Raw genomic sequence first — 24,446 nt, 5'->3', positions numbered from 1 at the left:
GAGGATGTAGAAGCCAGTTGAACTTTTTTTTACTAAATTTATATCGTCCATTTAAATTGAGTAATTAATTATATGTTCGTTAGGGGTGGATATGATACAATTTATCGATTCGATAAAATATGTACGATATAGTTTATCGATTTGATTTTTTTAAAAATAACTAAAATACTTCAGTTTAGAAATCTAAATCAAAACTTATCCAATTCTTTTCATTTTGTTTGGTTTGAAATCACAAGTGAAATGAAAAATGGATATAAATTAACTAAAAATTAATTTTCAAGAATAAATAAATAAACAATTATAACTATGAATATCTTATTTTATTTATATGTATATATGTGCATATATTGTAAAAAACTTAATGGCTCTGGCTAAAAGAAGTTAACATTTAGTAGATTGGAATTAACAATCACACATTTATTCTTTCTTGACAATTTTTTTTTGCTTTTTTTTTTTTGACAATTTTGTTGAGAAACAAATGGCAATAATGGACATGGAGTTTTTAATAGCATTTGAAGAAAATCTAGATCTTTTCAAGAAATGTAAAGCAGAAACAAGGCAATGCATTCATGGACTCTCAAGGTTTAAGGAGGTCAAGGAACTAATGAAGTGCCTAAATATATGCCTTCGCAGAGAAAGATTCTTAAGAACAAAACAAACTGAAATGGTGGAGAAAGAACAAATTATAGGATGGGTTAGTTTTTATGGCTAGGAGAATCATTTTAGCATATTAATATGCGCTGTTGTCAGTTATATCTTGACATACAAGTTATTTTTGAAAAAAAAAATCTTGATTATTTTGATTTATTAGATTTGATCTCGATTATAAAATTTAGTATTTAATTAAACCTATTAAATCGAATTATGTGCAATTGGTTGATGGATTATGGATTAACTGTTGATCCAGATTTGATATTATTGGAACAACTATGACTAACTACTATAATGTGTATAAGCTACCATGTATAATACTTAATATAATACTGTTGTAATATTCTAGTAACTATTTAGTAATTTTTATATGTTATAATAGCTATCTAGTTGCTGCTACAATTATTTTTGAGTGATTTTAATCGATTTAAAATGATTTTAATAAAGTTTAAATAATTTTGATTAAATTGATAAAGATATTTTGATATAATAATGTTTAGAGTTTCTAATTATGTTTTAAGATTTGAATGAAATAATTAATTTTTTATATTTTAGTAGCTATCGAGTAGCTTCTGTGTAATACCCCAGTGGAGTTTTGATGTGTGGTCAAATGAGTTTGAAATTATGTCTTGATTTTATTTGATATATGTGTCTAAGTGTACAAAGATTTAGGAGATCACACGTAAGATGTGAACCTTGGTAGAAGATGCAAACAAGCGAGAAGGATGACACGGGAAAAGAGCCGACGGGCTCGATGCATCTGAGATATCAGGAGCTGCGGAAGAGTACTTCGACAGAGTGAGAAAGAATGCACGGGAGCAAGCCAAAAGGATTTGGTGCATCGGAGGGACGAAAACTGGAAGGAAGACTGTGCAAGACAACCAAGACAGAATGAAGAACATAGGAGAAAAATGGTCAACATGAAGTTGACCATTCTAGGTGCTCGGATACTCATTTCAGGTCAGCATGAGCCGTTGCCGAAACGGATGAGGATGGAGTCCACGTCAGTGGAATCCAGGCGCTTGGATCGCGAGGAGTCATTCATACCCGTTGGAAGACCGTTGCTAGAGTGGATTGGGTTCGACGAATCTAAGCGCCGGTCGAAAAACTTCTAGCGTCCGAAAGTGTCACGCTAGTACAATGATCAGATCAAAGAAAAACTATAAATAGACTGAAGTCTCGAAGAACAATATATAGATTCAAATTACTTATTTTAGTTCAATTTATTTTAGTCTACGCTCAACTATTGTACGAGATTTTTCCAGATCAATTCCAACAAGGAGACTTGTGATTGAAACTTTATAGTCTTGGAGTAACAACTTGAGGATTGTAACCAAGTACATTTTGTGCCTCATAGTTTTTATAATTTTATTTTGATTTTAATTAATGTATCCTTGCTAAAATGTTAGTAAGAGAAAAAGGTTAATTCTATTTGCAGGTCACTATTCACACCTCCCCTTTAGTAATCTACGAAAAGCTTCTACTGCACCAATAACAATTCTACATATTATGATAACTATTGAGTAATTTCTATATGTTATAGTTAAATCTTAAATCTTGGATCCTAAATCTCAAATTCTGAATACTATTATATCAAAATATTCATTACCAACTCAGTCAAAATTATTCAAGCTTCATTAAAATTATTTTAAATTAATCAAAATTATTTTAAAATAATTATAGCAGCTACTTAATAACTTCTACATATTATAGTAATTATAAAATATTTTCTATATATTGTAGCAGTTAGTCATAACTACTACAATAACACTATAGCCGTCAAGTTGGGTTAGGCCCGCCGGGTTTGCCCGCCCCGCCAAGTAATTTAGGCGGATTTAGTTGGGTATTTATCAACCCATTTTAAGATGGGTTGAGATGAGTTAGCCCGCCTAGGCCTGCGACCCGTGTGGGTTGGCCCGCGGATTGAGAAAGTTTATTTATTTATTTTAAAATTTAAAATTAAAGTAGAAAACTTAATGAATTAGTGGATTTGATCCATTTAAATTATAATTCAAGTTTAAAATTTATAATTCAAACTTAAAACTTTCAACTTAATCAATTTAAATTATAATTTTAACTTAAAATTTTTAATATTTTTTATTTTTTAACAGGCTCGTGGGTTGGCCCTCCTAACCCGCGGCCCGCCTTGAATTGGGTTGGATTGGAGATTTTCTAACCCGTCAAGTTGGTGGGTTGGCCCACCCCGCCCCGCCATATGATGGACCCATCATGGGTTGGCCCGCCCCGCCATAGGTTGACCCGTTTGACAACTCTAAATAGCACTGAAAATAAGAAATAATATTATAGCAAACATTCAATAGCTATTATATATTATAGTAGCTACTAAGTCATGTTATATATATAGCAGTTATTGGTAATTACTACACGAATATTGGATAAAGAGTATTATGGGGATAACACATCGGAAGAAACACCTTTTATGATTTGTATAATTTAGGATGTTCTTTTTTATTTTTTTCTAAATATTTTGAATAATATTCTGTTCATTATGACCCAATTTAAATAAAAATAAATAAAATGCATAAAATTGTGAGAAAGCAAAGTGGCTTTTCATAAAGTTTAAGATGCATCGGTCATCCAAGCTAATAGGTCGTCGATCCATCCAACCACCTAATAGGCACTGACTCAATTAAACTAGTTTAATTAGATTAATAAGTAAAACTTACTTCATGGACCCTAGCTACCTTTATAAACCCATGCAACTTTATCTGTTGGGCTCCATCATCCGATTCAATCTATTTGACTCAATCGAGCTACTAATAAAATAGGCTTGTCTAACCTATCGATACTTTGTTGGTTTATAATATCATTTTGGTGAGTAAGTTACAAAATCGAATAGAAATTTTATAGAGCCCCTTGACACCAACATCAATCTCAAAGTTCTATTAACATAAGATTCCAAAACTTTAATAAATTTTAAAATTATAATATATTGAATCACAATTGCATGATATAATATACATTTATCCGGGACATAACTGAGTTGGTTATGATGAAGCAGAATTATAGAAATAGATAAGAATTTAAATCTCGAAGTCGAGATAATGTTCTCCGTCATCATGATTAATTGCAACTTCTCAATTTATCTCATCACATATGATCATATAATCAACTGTGTGAAATCGTTAAACAATGGATTCCACTTCCACTTTTTACAGAAACATACGTTTAATATATTTACATACTGATTTTAATATTAGATATATCAGGATTTGTGATTGAGATTTACACGGAAGGAAAAATAGCCTACTCTGACTTCCCTCCGAGTACAAGCCGCATGATCGACGCGCCCTTGCCGCGCGACCCCCGCTCGCTCGTACGCCTCATCAAATCAGTCATCGTCGCCGCCGCCTCCCCTTTCCCTCGCACGCTGCAGAAGCTCCACTCTCACGTTCGGAAGCTCGGCCTTCTCTCGAATGACTTCGTTTCCAGTGCCCTCATCTCCTCGCTCGCTGCTTTCGGCTTCGTCCACCTCTCTCGCCAACTGTACGATGAAATTCCCCAACCAGGCCTCGTCCCTCGGACAGCTATGGCCAGGGCCTACAGTACCGACGGACAACCTGAAAAAACACTGCTTATATTCCGAGCTTTGCTCGTGTCTGGCCTATCCCCAGACCCTATCGCTCTTTCAACTGCAATATCCGCGTGCCACCAATCCGGAAGCTTATCTATAGCAGAGACGATTCACGGGTATATTATCAGTAGTGGAATTGTAGTCGACTCATTTGTCACCACCGAGTTGATCAAGGTTTATGGTTACCATGGTAAGTTAGGTATCTGCCAGCGTTTGTTCGATGAAATGCCTGTTAGAACTATCGTATCATCGAACACCTTATTGCATCAATATGTGAAGCATGGTGATGTTGATTCTGCATGCAGATTGTTTGCTGAGATGACTGAGAGGGACGTCGTTTCATGGAACACGTTGATATCAGGATTTTCTCAACTGGGCAGGAGTAGAGAGGCATTGGCATTCTTCCGTCAGATGACATTTTCTAGTGAGAAGGCCAACAAGCTCACCTTTTCAATTATTCTCTCTGCCTGCGCTAGCATAGGTGCTCTTAATACCGGTATCTGGCTTCATGCCTATTTAGGAAGTAGCATTTTAAACTCAGATGGATCTTTGGATCATTGCCTAATTGATATGTATGCCAAGTGTGGTAGCATTGAAAAGGCTATGCAAGTCTTTGAGAGCAAACCAGTTAGAAGAGATTTGTACTCCTGGACTTCAGCAATATGTGGACTTGCAATGCATGGGAGAGCTGGCCATGCCCTTCGCTTGTTTTCACAGATGATGCAAATGGGGATCAAACCTGATGATGTGACCCTGGTTGGTGTTCTCAATGCTTGTGCTCACGGAGGATTAGTAGAACTAGGATTTAAGTTATTTTCTTGTATGGAGGGAATGTATGGCTTAGCACCCAAAATCGAACATTATGGGTGTGTCATTGATCTTTTAGGCCGTGCGGGCAGATTAAGAGAAGCTTATGATACTATTTTGAAGATGCCCATGAAGCCTAATACAGTTCTATGGGGGATTCTGTTAAGTGTCTGCAAGGTTCACAACAATGTGGAGCTAGCTGAGATTGCTGCAATGAATTTGATTGAATTGGATCCATATGATCCATGGGCTCGAGTGATGCTATCAAACATATATGCAGAAATTGGTGATTGGGGTGGTGTTATGAGACTAAGGAAGGAGATGCACTCTGTGGGACTGAAGAAAACACCAGGTTGTAGCTCTATTGAAATTAGTGGTGAGATTTATGAGTTTCTTGTTGGTGATAGTTTACATCCTCAGATTGAGGAGATTCTTGAAATATTGGAAATCATTGAAGCTCACATGCAAGTTCATTGATGCACAAAGCTGATCGTGCCAGTTCTCTTATATTAATATACACATATGACCTTGTTCAATAACCATCTTACTTGGAAGAACTTTCTAAGAACAAGTTCAGAAGCTGTCCTTGAGCTTTTGATGGAACATAGCAAACATCCAATGAAATCATGGGAAGCTAGCTAGCTCAGAGAAAATTGAAAAAGGTCTCTTGTCAAGCTACTAAAGCTAACTTGCCGCATTACTCTACTAAGGCACAAAGGTACTTCAAATTCCTTCATGAAAGCCTGGATCAAGGTAGGGGCACCGCATTTTCCTATAATAAAAGCTGTAAAAGATCACTTATTGTCAAAAATCTCGCTTGATTTTAAGATTTCAAAAAGTTCAAATGAAGAAGAGTGCAAATTTTCTCTTGTACCGTGATTATGAAGAAAATATACTATTTGTGCATCTAAGAAAAATTAAATTCTGATATGAATCCTCAAGTATTTATACTATATACTAAAGATTGGAATAAGCTGACAAAAGAATATAGGTTGAGATCATGATAATGGAAAATGAATATTCAATATGTTAGAAATTCCGTGATCCCATACCAAATTGTATCAGTTTGTTCATCAAAGTTTTGGTTCATTTGTAATCCTTTAGAACACAATCAATTAGGATTAAGCATAAGTAAGAAGTGGATGCTGGCTTGGTATTGCCTATTTGATCTTGTAGTTGTGCTGACCAATACTTATTTAGTTTACTTATCAAATTTCTTGCATCATAACAAATATATTGTTTGAGATTGGTGATTGATGCTTTATTTTTAGATCATTTCTTGTTTGTCATTCATGTAATTGATTTGTCTCCTCTAGAAATATATAAGTTGGAAAGCAATACCTCTTGTTTGTCAGCATAACAAATATGCAACATTTTATATTTTTGCAAAAAGAAAGCTAATTATCCATCTTTATTATGAAATTTGGAGTAGAATGTAATTTTTTTTTATATGACAAAAGAGCACATGCAAACTAATTGAGTTAGGAGGAATTAGCACCAACTATAATTTCCCTTATTTCCTACTGGGATCATCAATATGGCAATTAGGGAGTAAAGTTTAAGCGATAATAACTAATATTGTTTTGATTCGTTGATTCTAACTCCCAACCAAGCATGTTAAAATTATAATTTACTTATGATCACACAAATATAACATGAGCAAATAATTAGGAGCATACAAATGACCCTACAGAGTTGTTTCAGAACCTTTCAAATATTGAGAAATTTAAGACTAAATACAGAGACCATATATACAATGTTAACAAATAACTGACAAAAGGGATATATACAGGGACAAGTAACTGACAAATTAAACAATTTCATGTGTTAACAAATAATTCAATTTAATTGATATAATTAAATATATTGCATGGTTATCCTATATATCTATCAAGCATTAATGACAATACTTAACATTTTGAATTATGAACAAAAAAGTTCTAACTTAGCTATGAATTTAATTGAGTAATAAATGAATCAGTGTTATAGTCAATATAATATCAATAAAAAAATACTAGAAGGCGAACAGATTTTCATTAATAACTTAGAACAAACTTTTGAAGTTGAAGAGCATTGAAAAAGGCTTTCAAGCCTCTGATTGAGAGCAAACCAATTAAAAAAGACAAGACAAGTAACCGACAAAATAAACAATTTCATGTGTTAACAAATAATTCAATTTAATTGATATAATTAAATATATTGCGTGGTTATCCTATATATCTATCAAGCATTAATGACAATACTTAACATTTTGAATTATGAACAAAAAAGTTCTAACTTAGCTATGAATTTAATTGAGTAATAAATGAATCAGTGTTATAGTCAATATAATATCAATAAAAAAAATACTAGAAGGCGAACAGATTTTCATTAATAACTTAGAACAAACTTTTGAAGTTGAAGAGCATTGAAAAAGGCTTTCAAGCCTCTGATTGAGAGCAAACCAATTTAAAAAGACAGGACTAACATGCAATCACCCTTTTGCTTTATTTGTGGACACTTTTTCGGTAAATTTGTGGTAAATCTCAAATTAAATTTTTTTTCTTTTTTCCCTAATTTTTTGGTATTATTAAATGATTGTCTAAAATGATCAAATAATTATTAAGTTGCATTAAGTAGTTTTTAACGTGTAACTAATTCAGAATTAAAAATAAATAAATAAAATTTGTGTTTGTAGTCCAAGTGCTACTAAATGGTTATCTAGAAGTCATTAGATATTGTAGACACCATCAAATCACTCTATAAATGCTACTAAATAGTTGTTAAGGTATCAACAACAAATGCAGAAATTTACACTTGTGTTCATAGCCAGTAGGTGACATCAAATGCCACTAAATGGTTATTAAGATATAACTAATTTAAAATCTAGAGTTGTTTTTCTATTGAGTTACATATATTTATATATATATATATACCTTTTACACTCTATTTATTTATTTATTTATAAAATACAATCTAATAATTCTCCAATATAATATTAAATTCTATCTTATTTTTTCTTCCATCAAAACCAAAATTTTATTTTCAAATTTTCCAAAGTTCTTTCTACTGCAGGCTTTAATTCTAAGCAGTTTTTGCCTGTCTCCTCTAAAATATTAATTAATTGTTCATGTCAGGTACGTGTTTAGATGTCTGTCTTTGATATTTATTTTGCTACAATTAATTTACTTTGATATTTATAAAAAGCATAAAGGTACGTGTGTGGATCAATCAATTTGACCAGTTCATTAAACCATCCAACTAATAATTTTATCAACTCTTCGGTAAAATCTGCAGCGGTCTCACATATGATTAACTCCATGACTATCTATTCATGAAATAAATCAAAAAATTACAGTTGATCACAAATAATTTTATCAATTCAATATCATGCAAGTTGAACAGTGGCGTTTGGCTTTTGTCTTATGAGCTTTCTTCAATTGACCACATGCTTTCTTTTATATATATATATATATACAGAAATGCTCTGCTGCGCGCTGGTTTCCTACGCGCCCGTGCCCGACAGCGGGATCACCGTCCATCACGCGATCACGAGCCCATCGGACCGTCCAAAACTGGGAATGCACAGTAAACACGCCCTCGACCCCCAGCCATTGTCGCCGCTGTCGCCTCGCCGTCCGGCCACCGCCGGACCGGACTCGATCAACGCGCCACTCGCCGGCGCACCGATCGGCACTGGATTTCAGCCGGATTGTGGCCGGAAACAATCCGGCCTGAATCCGGTGCCGGTCGGTGCGCCGACGAGTTGGCCGTCGATCGGGCCCAGTCCGGTGGCCGACGGTGGCTGGACAGTGATACGGCGGCGGGAACAGGTATATATATATATATATATATATATATATATATATATATATATATATATATATATATATAATTAATAAGGTTGGATTCCGAAAAACATTGAAAAGGACTATATCTGCACATCAATTGCCTTCAATTGCAACTAGTTTACTTCAATCATCTGTACTTTTCAGATCAAATGGCCTTCCCCCAACAATAATATATTCATCAATTGCCTTCAATTGCAACTAGTTTACTTCAATCATCTGTACTTTTCAGATCAAATGGCATTCCCCCAACAATAATATATTGAACATTCTTCTCTTCATTGACATCCATGATTGGTTGCAATCTCTATAATTTCATTTTTTATCATGTCGGGAGTACTAGCAAGAATCATGCAACAACTTAGACAATTTGATTCACTAGTTCATTATTCCAATTATTCTAACTCACCTACTCGAGCGTCTTAATTTGCTCCGTCTTTAGACTTTATCGTAGTACTCTATCAAACTAACCTATAGAATCATTTTAGTGGTTTCGACACTATGCCAACACAATTCTAATAAAAATAATTCTAGCTAAGAAATCATAATTGCCAATCAAGTGGATGCCTTCCTTTTTGTGTAGCACTTAGTGACCAACTTATCCTAGTTAAATATTTCCTTACAACAATTGATTTGCTCACTAGTTAAATGTATTGTGGGGTCTGTCTTTTATGGTTATGAATGAACCAATCTCATTCATTAGCAAATAGTTTCCTTTCAAAGAATTGCATCGAATGATTTACTAATTATAGCAACTGAAATTAAATTTATGAAATATATTTTTCACATGATCCTTCTACCAAAAAATATAAAGAAAAAAAAATGAGGTGCCTTTTGATATCAAAATGCAATTTTTACGTTGAAAATTTGGAAGTATTTCTCGAAAGATGCTAGACTTTGGGGATAGTTTGATAATGATATCTAGAACACCTTCCCAACATGCAAATCGCATATCTATTGCATTAAGTCTTATAAATTATTATTTCTTTTTACTGATTTTCTAGTAATTTTTATTTTTCACATGTGGTTCATAAAGTACTTGAATTAAAATTAATATTTTTATTAAAACTAAGAATTAGCTCCTACATCATGTCATGCATTTTCTTAAAATTAATCAATATGTCATAATCTACCAATGCATCAATTAAACACATCAATCACGCAACTAGAACGATTGACTTTAGTGTTAAGCATGAGTAATTCCTTGCACAAATAGTCTTTGCCAATGCCAATATGCATCATCCCTTTGAGAGAAACTTACCAAACACTACTAAATTCCTTCTTATATTGTTAACATATAAAACATCATTTGATGTTAAAATATTCCTTAATGTAAATTCAATTGTTTTCTCTAACATATTGAAAAGCAAGTGTTAAGCATGTCATCCAATATGGAGTTGAGGATGTACATTGAACACACTAAATCCTCATTCTACCTTAGCTTTGTGGTCCGGCCAACTCTCGAGTATCTTCCTCTTTTGGCTCGAGGGGATTGTGTGTGTAAACCACTTTCATTGTCTCGAGTGCACCCTTTTTGGCCACCAATCATGTGCAATTAGGATCTAGTAAATTTCTTCTAAAATATGAGGTGATTGTTTGGTCTCATACCACTTGCAATACCAAGGGGAGAATTATGATCCACTCGAATTAAAAATATGATCACTAGAATTTGCCTTCGAGAGTGTGCTCAATGTTTAGCTCTAGAAAGAAGCCCGTTGGATAAATAACTCTATGATGTGCAAAACATAGTGGCTTTGCTACTTTTTTTCTTTATCAACAATAATTTTACACAAGAACAAATATTTAAATTTTAAATTGCCCTTTAAATACTATTAGATATGGAACTATAGTTTCTCCATGTTCTTCCTTTTTCATATTTTGAAACCTTTAAAAAATATATATGCATATATCTTTAAAAAATAATTAACACTATCATAGGAGGCCCCACATGATCATATCTCGACATCTCTCACCATAAAAGGTCGCATAAAAGTTATACTCCTTAGATCCCAAAAGAAGATGAAAAGACTATCAATGATAAAAAAAGTTACATACTTGTTACACATTACAATGTTTTAATGTTGTGTCAAGCATGTCCCTCGGGATTTGATGTGATTGTAAGAGATAGAATGAAACTCTTATACAATGAATAATTAATAGAATCGTCAATTTAGATTTGGTCTTTTAGATTGATCTATTTCATCAAATAATTTAATTGGATATGATTGATATTTTATCAATCATTTTAAGATGGATCTAGGTGAGTTAACCCGTTTGGAACCTCAACCCACGTGGATTGATATGCAGATTGAGAATTTTTTTCTTTTAAAATTTATAATAAAAGTAAAAAATTTAATGAGTTCGTGAGCTTAACGTACTCAATCAGCAACTAAATTTAAAATTTTCAATATTATATATATATATATATATATATATATATATATATATATATATATATATATATATATATATAGCTCTGATATCCTGCCCGACGCCCCCGTGCGACTCCGCTGCGCGATCGTCGGACCTCTCCGCGTTCATCGCCGTCGTTCGTCACCGTCCGGTCATCGCCGGCCACCATCCCGGGCTCGTTGGAAGCGAAACTCGACGGCGCACACATCCACCAACGTTCCGGCCGAAACAGAGCAGACGCACTGGTGGCCGATTTCGCCGGATTTCGGCCGAATCGGGGCCGGACTCCGGCACCCACCGGACCGCCGGTGAGTTGCGGTTCCAACGGGTCCGGTCCGGCGGCAATCGGTGGTCGGACGGCGATGAACGAACGCCGGGAAGCGGCGAAGGTCCGAGGAGAAACACTGTGCAATCGTGATTTTTGGACGGCTGCTGTTGATCGCGATCGGGCGTGGACGGCGTGGATCGATCGCGCACGGGGTTGACCCACTTAACCCCAAACAACTCACCTTGAGTTCAGTTGGATTAGAGATTTTTTAATTTGCCACGATAGCAGGTTGACCCGCCCCACCCTACCATATGATGAATTTTTAACAAATTGACCTATCTCGACTTGGATTAATAATGAGAGTTTGATTTTCACGCAAGATACTTTATATGTCTATGATGTTTGAATCACTTGTGATGTTGGTCTATCCGTTATGATCCATTTGTATTTCTTAGATTTATTTTGATGATCGATGAAAAATTCTCGTGAAATCTAATAAATTACCTTCAAGATTAATTGCTTTAACTAATTAAATATTTAGATTAATAAAAAAAATTATGTCAAACGTATTAGTACAGCGTGATCACATTACTCGACAGAAAGAAGGAGATGAGAAAAGTGGTTATAAAATTACTTCATCAAGTGTGTCACTTTCTTTCTCCCCTTTATATCTTTAATCTCAGTAAATTAATCATAAAATTCAATCATTTTGTAGTTACTTACCTAGATCCTATTCTACTCCCTCTCGAGTAATATATGAGATTCATGTATTTTTTTAATAATTAAGATATTTTAGTCTTGGGTTCAATTAGTCTTGAAGGAGGGTGACCTTTCCCTTATTCGCCCATCGAATAAATTCGAAAGTGCGAGCGACTCCTCGTCCAACAGTTAACCTCATAGATTTTTTATCCAAATGGAGGAAAACATCCTGCAAAGTGAACGACCTTCCCCCTGTTCGCTCATACATCTCAAATTTTTATCTTAATAGAGGAAAATATTTTACAATGGGGTAATCTTTCCCCTTGTTCGCTTATCAGATAAATTTGAAAGTGTAAGAGTCTCCTCGCCCAATAGTCAATGTCTTAAATGTTTTATCTTTCATCGAAAATAATAAAAAAACTCATAGGTAATTATGTTAGAACCGATGAAATCAACGTACAAATGAAGGATCACCATACTCTAATTAAGTTCAGCTTGACGTCCAATCTCTTAACCCACCAGACTCTCTTTGTCTCGATGCCCGATCCTCTTGATCCGTCAAGACTGCCTGATGAAATCAATACATCTCCACAATAATATAATATTGTCCACTTTAAACTTCAGCTTTTATGATTTTATTTTTAGACTTTATCCAAAAGACCTTATACTAATGGATATATTTATCATCTTATAAACTCATGATCTTCTCTATGTATTTTCAATGTATAATTTTGATTGTAATTCCAACAAATTATTCCTGCCTGAGACTTGGTAGGGTGAGCCATTGGCGAGTTGTCTTACAAGTTAACTGGTCTCTAAGGATATGGAGGAAAAGGGGGTTGGCTTGATCCCTGCAAGATTTGAAGAGGGTTAGAATGAAGGCTTAAGCGGACCTAGGTTCGATCACTTTGACGTTTAAGTAAGATTTTTAGAGGAGAAGAAGAATAGTAGATGAAAGGGAAATATTGGGAGATAAAATGCGTGCATACTTCCGCCCACAAGAGTGGGCTTGCTTTTACACATTCTCCCTGGAGTGAGCAGATGATGCCCATGTGTTCCATGTTTTGACAGATGTTTTATATTTACTATATTACCCTTCATTCAATTATATTTTAATATAATTCATTAAATTAATAAGAAGTTCCGTATAGGTATAGGGTGACCTATCACCATACTCTAAGGGTCATGTCATCTCATGTATTGTTGACCCTGCCAATCCATGTCCGGGGTGTGGGATGTCACATCACCATGTCTCGAGGGCCACATCATCCCACATCTCTTTGACTTTATCATCTCACATTTGCCATGAGGGATGTCATATCGTCATACTCTGTAGGTTCTATCATCCTATTCCATTGACCATGTTGTCCCATGTTCAGGTAAAAAGTGAGGTCTCATCACTTTACTTTTCTCACGTTCGGTGCCTAAGCTGAAGAGGTCGATAGAGCTGAGTTAAAAGGCTTAGGCAAGGTTGGTTGAAGGGCTTAGGCATCAACTGAAGGGTTCAGGCATGGCTGAGCTAAGGAGGTTGGTAGGGTCGAGTTGAGGAGATCGACAGGGTTGAGATGAAGTGGTTGACTGAAGAGGTTGGTAGGTCAAACTGTTCGGGAAATCGAGAGGTCAACCTTTATTGGGAAGACTCCTTGAGAGGGGTAGGTTTTGTTGGAAGACTTCTTGGGAGTGATAGGCCTCGTTGGAAGACTCCTCGAGAGAGGTGCTTTTATCAGGAAGACTCCTTGAGAGGTAGATCTCGGGAGAGGTGCTTTTATTGAAAAGACTCCTCCATAGGTTCGAGAGATAAGCCTTGTTGGGAACACTCCTTAGTAGAGGTGCACCTTGTTGGAAAGACTGCTTGGGAGAGGTGTCTTTATCGGGAAGACTCCTCGACAGGTAGGCCTTGTTGGAAAGACTCTTTGAGAGAGAGTTTTTATTGAGAATGTTAATACTGATGGAATCAAAATATCTCCACAATGGTATGATATTGTCCACTTTGGGTCTAAGCCCTCATGATGATATTGTCCACTTTAGATCTAAGCCCTCATGGTTACCGATGGAATCAAAATATTTCTACAGTGGTATGATATTGTCCACTTTGAGTCTAAACCCTTATGATTTTGTTATTGGGCTCAACCTATCTTTCATCTTATAAATTCATGATCTTTTCCATGTATTTTTAATGTGAAACTTTTATTATATCCCAATTGAAAAGACTCCTCGTGAGAGGTGCCTTTGTTTAGAAGACTCCTTGAGAGATAGACTTTGATGGGAAGACTCTTTAGGATAGATAGACCCTATTAGACAGACTCCTCAGGAGAGATAAACTTTATTGGGAAGACTCCTCGAGATAGGTATCTTTATCGGGAAGACTTCTCGAGAGATAGGCTTTGCAAGAGATGCTTTTATCTGGAAGACTCAGGTAGGCCTCGAGAAAGGTGCCTTTATCGGAAAGACACCTTGAGAGATTGACCTTGTTGGGAAGACTTATCGAGAGAAGTAAACCTCAGAAGAGATGCCTTTATAGGGGAGATTCCTCGCGAGATAGGTCTTCAAAGAGATGTCTTTATCAAAAAGATTCCTCAACCGGTATGCTTTATTGGAAAGACTCCTTGAGAGAGGTGGGTCTTATTGGAAAGACTTTTCGGGAGAGGTATATGGTCGAGCTGAGGTGACTGATATGATCGGATTGACTTAGTTTGACCAGTCGAAATCGACACCTCATAAGGGGTCTGTGTTGATCGAGTTCGGATCATATCACTCGAATCCTTTACTGACTGAGTCAAGGATCTACTACGTGGACCACTACTTTTCTTCCACATCAATAATAATTATCACCACTTCATTTTATTTTACTTGAAATATCAATATTATTGGCCCAATACATAATTTTGAGATGATCATAACTCATTTTTTTTATCGTAAAAAAAAGTATCCTATTTGTAAAATTACTTAATTCAAAATTGTTATAAATATCAAAATAGTATTCACTAAAATTCGAGCTTATTAACTAGTAAATCTCATATTTGGAATCAATTTTATTATTACACCCATTTGGAGTACTCAAAATCCCTGTGTTGTGTCTATTTGAGGTCGTTTGAGACGACAAACAGAAATTCAACAAATCACCTAAAAGCAATGATCAGCTGCCGGGATCTAACACTCAACAGCCGCATTAAAATACGAACGCGACAGGCGGCTACTGTATAATATCATAAACAAACAAGAACATGGCTGATTAAAAAAATGTGGATTTGGGGCAGCGGGTGAAATGTAATCAACGCTTGTCATAGCCCATGCAATCAAAAGAGGGGACCAGCACAAAGGAAGATTATAGTGGTGGGGAGAAAGTACCACAAGATTGTAAGAAATGGCGTTAATGCTGTCATTATTCTCAATCAGGCAGTGGCACACCATCTACTGCACGGGATAGTGGTAAAGTAGCTTCAGGATTTGTGTGGTTTGGGCTGTGAGATGTCAGCATCGTCCCCATGCTTAGAAATGAATGAAAGAGAGAGATTAGGATTAAGATCAGAGAGATGGACAATTGATGCTTGAGAGTTTTAAAGAGCAGGTTTTAGGTCTACCAACTGGTGGTTAGGAGATAGAACACCTTAACAATCCTCAGCACCAACTCCTAAGAAGCAATAGCAAGGAACCTCCTCGGCTGCTCTGAGACTTGCAGATAAAGAGATAGAGCACACGGTAGGAAGAGGAATAGGGGAAAAGGTTTGTCATTTACCATCGGGCTGAGGGAGAGAGAAGCATACTCACGTGCAAGATAGAATTTTTAGGCATGGCTGTGGTATTCTGAGGACAGAGAGAGAGAAGGAAAAAAAAAAGGGGGGATTTGAAGACTTGGAGATTTTAATATTGGCAATTGGGGATGCTGATGAGGGTGGGCGGAGTGTATTAGAGAGGTATAATATTGTTTGTAAAGGGTGGGCAGGGACGGGGGAGTTTTGTGTCCTTCGGATTGAGGTCTTGGGATCGGTTTGTCTCCGGATTGCGAGGATCATTCTCGGCCGACGGCTGTGAATTTGTGCTTTCCACGAGGCGCGCGGACCGCAGCAGCAACCGCCGGCCATCCCCTATTTCTTTTCCCCTCATGCCATGCCCTCTTCTCAGGTACTGTACACTGCTTTCCCTCGTGCCGCTGCCGCTGCTTTCTCTATCATTTCTATTCATATCTTTCTTCTTCAACAAGGACGTATTTAATTTTTTGTATTGACGCTTTTCATGGTTCTTCGGATCAACATCAAGACCATCTCAGTTCTTCTTCTTTTGTCTCCCTTTCTGTATCCGTCTCTATCTAATTTGCCTTTCTGGCTAATTTTAAAAGAACCTTGGAAGGTTGTTTCACCAGGGTCTTTTACATGTTTCCTTCCTTTTCTTTAGCTTCCAAAAGAAAGTTCCACTCTGAGAAACCTTCATTCCTTCTTTGCAAGATTGAGTTTTTTTTTTCTATGCCCTTTTCTCCCTGACTCCCTCATCCAAATATGATTTTTTGGCTAAAGATCCTTTTACCTCTACTCTTCGACCCTTTCGTTTGTTTTGTTAACTCTTAAGTTTTGGTGGAAACCTGTCCGGTCGTAAGCCGGATAAAAATAGGTGAGTAATATGGTATGCCTTACAAACACGGTTGATGATGGTGATCAAGTTCTAATGGAGTTTTTGGTGCCATGGAGGTTTGATTGTGGGCTTTGGCTTTAATAGGTGCAACTTTACTCTTTTCTCCCCCTAGTGATAGTTGTACTCAAGTCCTGTTCTCCCAGAAACTAAGCAGTTGATAGAGGACAAATATTTGGATTATTTCCAATCCTTTGTACTACTTATTGTGCCGTTCGGAAGAAATCTATGCCCTTACTTGTTAGTTTGAATTATATGATATGATTCTGTCATTGCCTAGGTTTTGGACATTATGCGAAGCATCTTAATTGGCCTTCATAATCTGGGACTGGTGCTAAGACAAATCTGGTTTCAGTCTGTAACTACTCGATTTATTTTTCCTACAGACTAGCATAGTAGCATGTGGATCCCCTATCCTGGTTCATCAATTTTTCTTTTCCTTATTGTTAGTCTTCTACTATTTGTTGTGTCAGTATAACTGTTTGTCGAGATTCTTATGAATAAAGCCAGTTGCTATTTTCTAGTCAAAGTACTGCAATGACCTGACTGTGTTGTTTGTAGTCAAGGGAGGAAGAGATGCCTACTTTCTATTCAATATCTGATGATCAGAGTGGAACTGCTTCAAATCATATCCCCAGTGTACCAGGGAATGCTCCATATTCTGAATCATTGGTTCCTGGCACCATGACATATCTTAGCTTCTCACATTCCTCATTTACAGATGCATTAGCTGGCAATACTCAAACGCAGCAGAGCCATCATGAGCTTCCTGTTGCCACTACCATCTTTTCACAAGGGATTACTGGGGCAAATACTGATATGCTCAACTCTCGTCTTGGCAACCATACTTATAATACTTGGAAGGATGGGAGAAATGAGATGTTATTTATGCAGACAGTCGATGGCTCTATAAATGGCTCAGATGATCTACTTAATGCTGAGGATCCTCGTATGCGGACACAGTTGGGCATTCTACACGGACAGAGCTTGTCTTTGCAACAGTCGAATGTAGCATTGGTGCAAAATCAGGGCTTATCACTTAGCCTTAGCACACAAATGCCAGTTCCTTCAATTCAGTACCAGCTTGCTAGCTCAGATCTCTCTCATATAGGTTCTCATCAGTCAGCTTCTGGAAATGTCTCTTTAAGCCAGGAAACGTTTCAAAACAAACATATGCATGGTAGTTCCTTGTCCTATGAGCACCCAGTTCTTACAACAATGATCCCAAATTCCAAATATCTCAAAGCAGCACAAGAATTACTTGATGAAGTTGTTAACGTTGGGAAGGCTTTAAAGAAAACAGACAAAAGCCAAGGTGGTCATACTTCTAATCCCACTGCAGCTAAGGATGCTGGTGGGGGATTGAAGACTGAAGGGAAGACATCAAACCCTCAAGAGGCTGCCACTACTTCCTCTTGCGAGCTCTCACCTTCTGAAAAACAGGACCTTCAGAACAAGGTCACAATGTTATTAGGGATGCTGGATGAGGTACACCACTTACTTTCCTTTTCTTATTCTTTCATTATTGTTTTATCATTTTTCATTACTGAAATTATGTTGTACTTACTGTAGAACCATTTTTAACTAGATATTGATTGGCAGGAATGAGTTTGATCTGTTTCTTGTCATCACTACCTTTTCGAGTGAGGTGGTGCTTTAGATTTTGAGGGAGTATAATTTGAAGCCTATGAGAAATAGTATACAACTGAATTCCAACCCATAAAATTTATTTGGTACAAAGAGTACACTATAATTATCATCACCGTAACTATTTTTTTTCTCAAGGATTTGGGATCGGTTATTGACGTCTTATCCTTCTATTGAGGTCTTGATAAGGCTATGCCACCAGAAGCATTCAAATCAATTTTATTCCATTAACTAAAGTTATTTGTCTACATCAATAGATACAGTTGGACTTGGAACATTTTAGTTCTCCATTTTTATTGAGATTTTATTTACACCAATTAAAATGTTTCTTGTTATGTTTGCTCATTTTGGTTGGTTAGGTCCCATACCCATATTAGTGCTTAAATGAACATGTGCAGGGGTCGTTCGTATACATATACTGTTGGACTGAGCAAATATAAAATTACAAATAAAATACATAATTCAAATAACAAACTTATCTTGTCTACCAATAGAGTAGGGATCTTGACAACACGGGCTCCAACTAGAAAGCTCAAGAAGTTGAGTCGCATAGGCACTTAGGTTGAGTCGGGGTGCTTGAGTCAGGGAGCTCAGGAGACAGCTAAGTCAGGGAGCTTAGGAGACTGCTAATTTCAGGGAACTTGGGAGACAACTGAGTCAGGAGCTCAAGAGACAGCTGAGGCATGGGGAGCTTGAGAGAATACTGAGTTAGGGAACTCAAGAAACTGAGTTGAAGTGTGACTCGAATGACCAAGTTACAGTGTGACTCGGATGGTCAAGCTACACGATAACTCGAGAGGCTAAGTCAAGGTATCAGTAGCTAACCTACTGAATGCCTTGAGAGGCCGAGGTTGTAAGGCCGACTTGGAGCCCGAGTCCAAGCTTTGTTGAGCACAGTCGAGGCTTTTGATGAACACAAAAAATTTATCCCCTCTACGACGAGGTTTAGAGGTTCAATGGATGTTTGTTTTCTAGCATACAATAGCTCGATCATGTTAGCAACCAAGCACCGGTTCATGGCAAACTAAATACTATACCCGAACGCTATCACTAGGAATGTGGAGAAAAAATAGAGAAACAGAGGTGGATCGGGATGGCCAAAAAAGAACATGTGGAAAAGTTGCTCGCTGATGGATTATATATTTCAAATTATCTCATCTGCCAAGGAAGAGCCTCAATTATAGGCTCGAAATCTATCACCATTAATCCTCTACAATTAATTTGAGGAATGACCATTAATCGCCATTAAACCTCTGTTGGCTGGCATATCCAAGCAATAGTTGACGCTCGATTAATGACATGTCATTTCAAGCAGTGGTTATCATTGTGCCTGTTTCAAATTTGAGGCAGTAGAAAATTAAACCGAGTGGCAAAACACAAGTTGTGCTACATTGGTAATTTTGGTCTCGATTGGTTTGACATTCGACATGTGCAAGTTGTACTCGCACATGAGTTAACTAGGTTTAGTACAATCTAGGCCTTAGATTTGCACACACATCTTGTGGGTGCTCACACAAAGAGAGCCTCTAGTCCATTCATATTCACAACATCTTCAAGTTGTGATTCAATATAAACCAGCCTTATTTCCATGAAACTTCTAATATGAGACTATTCCCCCTTTCATATTGGAGTCAATTTCATCTATTTTTCATTCACTTTTCCAACATATATATAAAGAAAGTGTTCCCCTCATGTGGTGGCCTTTGGGGATTTTGGCCATACAAAATTGATGTCATGTTAAGCGGCACCTGCATGACTAGTGGGGTGACAATCCCAACAACATTTATATGATAAGTGAAATTCCATTTGCACTTTTATATCATGTTAGGCGTGGAGAGGGGATTGTTGGTAAGTAACACACCATGTCTGCATTAATCACACATGGAATGGAGGCCATTGCTATCCATATATGAAGAAGATGGCTCCACCCCAACAATTTATTCATTTTGGATTAATTGGTATTTGCCACACTTCCATGGGCCACTAGGCCCCACTTTACTTCCAAATTGACAAGTGTGGAGGCCCTTGATGTACGCATATGAAGTATGCGACCTTCTTTGAAGCGGCTACTCATTTTTGGTTGGATTAGGCCCAATTCACAGGCACCTGGTCATAGAAGTCTGAATTCACAGGCACCTGGTCATAGAAGTCTGAAAGGTACAAAGCTACAATCATACTTCTGGAAGTAATTTAAACGTGAAATAACTGCTTTGTCCCTATGCTTGTCTAATTCATCACTGTCGGAGATTTTGTTAGTAGGAGTTGATCAACAGTTTTTCTTCCACTGGGAACTTAGTCTTGCTGTACAATTATGCTGAATACCTAGTTTCTAACTGTGGGTCAATGCCGAACTGTTGATGGAAAATATCCATTTGACCTAATCAACCTGTCTTGTCTCTACTCTCTATATCAATAGATATTAAGTGTAATCAAATCCCAAAATTTAGCAAGTCTATGCTCGATTTATTTGGACCCAAAGGATGTGATGCTAATTGCTAACTGTCCTTTTAGTAGTGAAGTGGGCTATCTGATTGATCTTTCATAAAAATTCTTCTTTTTAACCAACTTTGTTTGAATGTAATTAACAGCTTCACCAGACTATATGAGTGAAGAAAATTTTCACAGAAGAAAATTTCCAGAAGGCCTTTCTTGTGGTTCCAACTGTAAACTTGAAAAACTTAAAAATGATGCAAAAAATATATCTTAGCAAAAGATTTAGAAGAATGATCTCAACATTGCTTGTAGCTCAACTTTGCTGAGGAAACCATCATAATGCAAAGCTTTCCTGTGAGGATTAGCACAAAATGGGAGAGAAAGCTCATAATTCAATTCACAAGGTGTTATGTCTTTGGTAAAAGAGCCAGTGAAAGATTGTGAAATCCTAATCTGTGTAAGAATAAAAGTGAACAAAAGTCAGGAATAAACTAGTTTGACCAGATGTAATGATCTTATTCCTTGGTTTATTTTTGGATAAATAACCCATAAGGATGACTCAGCGTGAAGAAGAATCAAATTTATGAATCCAATAGCTTGTAGAGACCTCTAAATTGGGTTGCATTATCAAATGTTTATGGTGCAATGAATCTACTATTTTAGATTGAATTGATGCAAACCAAAGTACTTAAATCATTGGCCATTTGGCTAGCTAGAAAAATCATACTACCAATGGAAGGATTCAAGGTTTTAAGCTTTATTTGTGTTCGTTAGTCTGTATATTAGTTGCTTACATAGCACTAAAGTTCTCAGTTGGAGGTGTTCGAATTATAGAAGAATTAATATCTTGCTTCTTTCTTGTCAGGTTAATAAAGGAACAGGACCATGTACTCATAATTAAACAGTGTGATTGTATAACTGACAAAGGCTAAACTTCATCTCGGTAGAAACAAATAAAAAAATGTTAAGATTTCTCCTGATAGATAGTCTAAGTAGCAAAAAATTGAGGTGCTTATATTGATAGACATTATCACGCTGTGATTTCATTGCATCTGTGAGATTTTAAGACTTGCTTCCCTGATTGGATGCTTGCCAGAAGATGAATTTATGTGTTTCTATTATGATTTGACAACATTCCCATTCTCTTTATTTTACCCATGTTTTATTCCTTCCATTGTAGGTTGACAGAAGATATAAACAGTATTACCATCAGATGCAGATAATAGTATCTTACTTTGACACTATAGCTGGTTGTGGAGCTGCCAAGCCATACACGTCACTTGCCCTTTTAACAATTTCTCGTCGTTTTCGCTGCTTGAGAGATGCCATCAGTGGCCAAGTTCAACTTGTAAGGAAAAGCCTTGGAGAAGCAGATAACTCAAGTAGTATGAGTGGTGGGTTATCTCGGCTTCGCCACATAGATCAGCAGTTAAGGCAACAGAGAGCGATGCAGCAATTTGGCATGATGCAACCACATGCCTGGAGACCACAAAGGGGTTTGCCTGAGTCGTCTGTCTCAATTCTTCGTGCTTGGTTATTTGAGCACTTCCTTCACCCGTGAGCTAAAAGATTTTATCTTTTTCCTGGTTCATTTGTAGATACAATGATATTCTAATAGTTAAGTTATAATCTGTTTGGCAGTTACCCAAAGGATTCTGAGAAGCTAATGCTTGCAAGACAGACAGGCTTGTCAAGAAGTCAGGTATTGAGTTTTTTTTAAGAGTATTGCTGGTGAGTCATGATGGCCAATATATTTAAGAGTTAAATAGTTCAACCGATTAGAGTAGAAGGCCCAAGAACCAAGAAATATAACAAGGCCAAAATTATTTTTAGCGAAATTAGTAAAAAAGAATCAATTGATTTGAATTTTACTAATGATATAGCACTCCTTTAAGTTCATTGGAAGGGTAAAATCCGTGAAGTTGACTCCAAATAATTAGGAGAAATGCAACTTGGCTCGATGAAAATGATAATGATTACCGGTGAGCCAACATATTCATTGAATGCCTACCAATGGCAAAAACATCTAATTATTTTCATCCTCTGATTCCCATTTTTGTCCACCCTTAGTTTCTTTCTCAACTCATTTAAACACTATTCCACTTAATTCTCTATTTATCATAAAGCAATAGCTTTGTAGGATCAGTCTTGTTTATGCTTCCTGTTGCCGATCACTTTGGTGATTCTATACTATGCATTATTTCTTTTATTTGTGAATTTGCAGGCACTAATGTGCTATTGGTTTCAGCTGAATCTTCAGATTAAACATCTTAGACTACTAGAATTCTTTGAATTATAAATTTTTTCTTTTTCTTTTTACTTTCTCCAGGTTTCAAACTGGTTCATCAATGCACGAGTTCGCCTTTGGAAGCCCATGATTGAAGACATGTACAAAGAAGAGTTTGGTGACATCGAGATTGACTCGAACTCTTCTTCAGAAAATCCCGCAAAACGAAAAGAAGATGTTCAATCCTCCGAGGACCATGAAGAACTACAAAATGCAGCTGCTGCAAGATGCCAGACAAGCCAGATAAGTGAACCTTGTATTATTCCAGCCATTGAGATGGCAGGGTCAGCTGCTGCTTTTCAAAATGAATCAACTATCCAAGTCTCGAATATGAATTTAAAGATCAGTAATCAAAGGCCAGTTGGAGAAGATACCAACTTTTTACAAGATGCTCTTAACAGCGCAGACCGAAGTGAGAGGTTTTTCGCGTATCAGATGGCTGAGTTAAGTCAGTACGGAAACAGTGGGGTGTCTCTCACACTGGGGCTTCAGCAGTGCGATTTAGGCCTTCCTATGGCAGACAACCATCAAACCTTTCTTGCAGTGACAGGAAACGATGTTTATGATGCCACTCCAGCTGGGCCAGAAACTGCTGACTATGACTATGCGAATGTAGGGGATCGGCAGCAAAGATTTGGATCGACGCATTTGCTGCATGATTTTGTCTCTTAGATTCATTTACATATGGTATGACTACTATTTGAAGCTCTAAACCAGAATAATTTGTTCTAAGATGCAATTTTACAGGAGAAACTAAGTTGATCATAGTATACAATGTAACATAAAGAAGTGGCTACTTGGTAAAATTATAGGGCAGTTTGTTGTAAAGAAAGAAGCATTCATGTAAAGAATTACCAATTGTGTTGTATAATACTTCTTGACTCATGGATGTCTTGGAGGGCTTGAAACTGTTCTCGTGTATTGTAAATGACATTAATTTTTTTGCTGTATAACTTTACACAATTTAATCAGGCCAAATGCATTTTGTAATGTCGAATACCTTTTTCATGGGCTTATTTATTTATTTATTTTTCAGAAACGAAACTGAAATTGGAACTCACCATGGTTCGGCCGAGATCAGCGATCAACGAAGCAGATCACAAGGACCATAATACCGAAGAACTCCAGCGCTGAAACAACTTTTCCATACGAGTGCTGGAGTTCTGAGAACTTGGCGCCAAGGAATGAATATTGGTT

At 36.7% G+C, this 24,446-nt stretch overlaps 2 protein-coding genes across 3 annotated transcripts; both read left to right on the top strand.

Moving 5' to 3' along the window:
- The first annotated feature begins 1,357 nt into the window (after positions 1-1,357).
- Positions 1,358-5,926, top strand: LOC141823600 (pentatricopeptide repeat-containing protein At5g08510-like). The gene is made up of 2 exons (XM_074710892.1): positions 1,358-1,436; positions 3,873-5,926. The coding sequence occupies exons 1-2, from the start codon at positions 1,358-1,360 to the stop codon at positions 5,528-5,530; spliced, it is 1,737 nt and encodes a 578-aa protein (XP_074566993.1). The 3' UTR covers positions 5,531-5,926.
- Positions 5,927-15,758: 9,832 nt separating this feature from the next.
- Positions 15,759-24,220, top strand: LOC141840108 (BEL1-like homeodomain protein 7). Of its 2 annotated transcripts, none has more exons than XM_074728010.1 (5): positions 15,759-16,381; positions 17,444-18,370; positions 22,143-22,519; positions 22,604-22,664; positions 23,292-24,220. In XM_074728010.1, the coding sequence occupies exons 1-5, from the start codon at positions 16,367-16,369 to the stop codon at positions 23,919-23,921; spliced, it is 2,010 nt and encodes a 669-aa protein (XP_074584111.1). In that variant the 5' UTR covers positions 15,759-16,366; the 3' UTR covers positions 23,922-24,220. The 2 variants fall into 2 exon arrangements, with proteins under 2 accessions (XP_074584111.1, XP_074584117.1); XM_074728016.1 differs by lacking the exon at positions 15,759-16,381 and adding an exon at positions 16,829-16,969.
- The last annotated feature ends 226 nt before the right edge of the window (positions 24,221-24,446 follow it).

The sequence above is a fragment of the Curcuma longa genome, chromosome 1, assembly GCF_044706935.1.
Source record: "Curcuma longa cultivar G26 ecotype Majalengka, Jawa Barat chromosome 1, ITB_CL_G26_1.1, whole genome shotgun sequence".
Lineage (NCBI taxonomy): Eukaryota > Viridiplantae > Streptophyta > Magnoliopsida > Zingiberales > Zingiberaceae > Curcuma > Curcuma longa.
The sequence above is the reverse complement of the archived record's forward strand: the minus strand, read 5'-3'. Positions and strand labels throughout refer to the sequence as shown.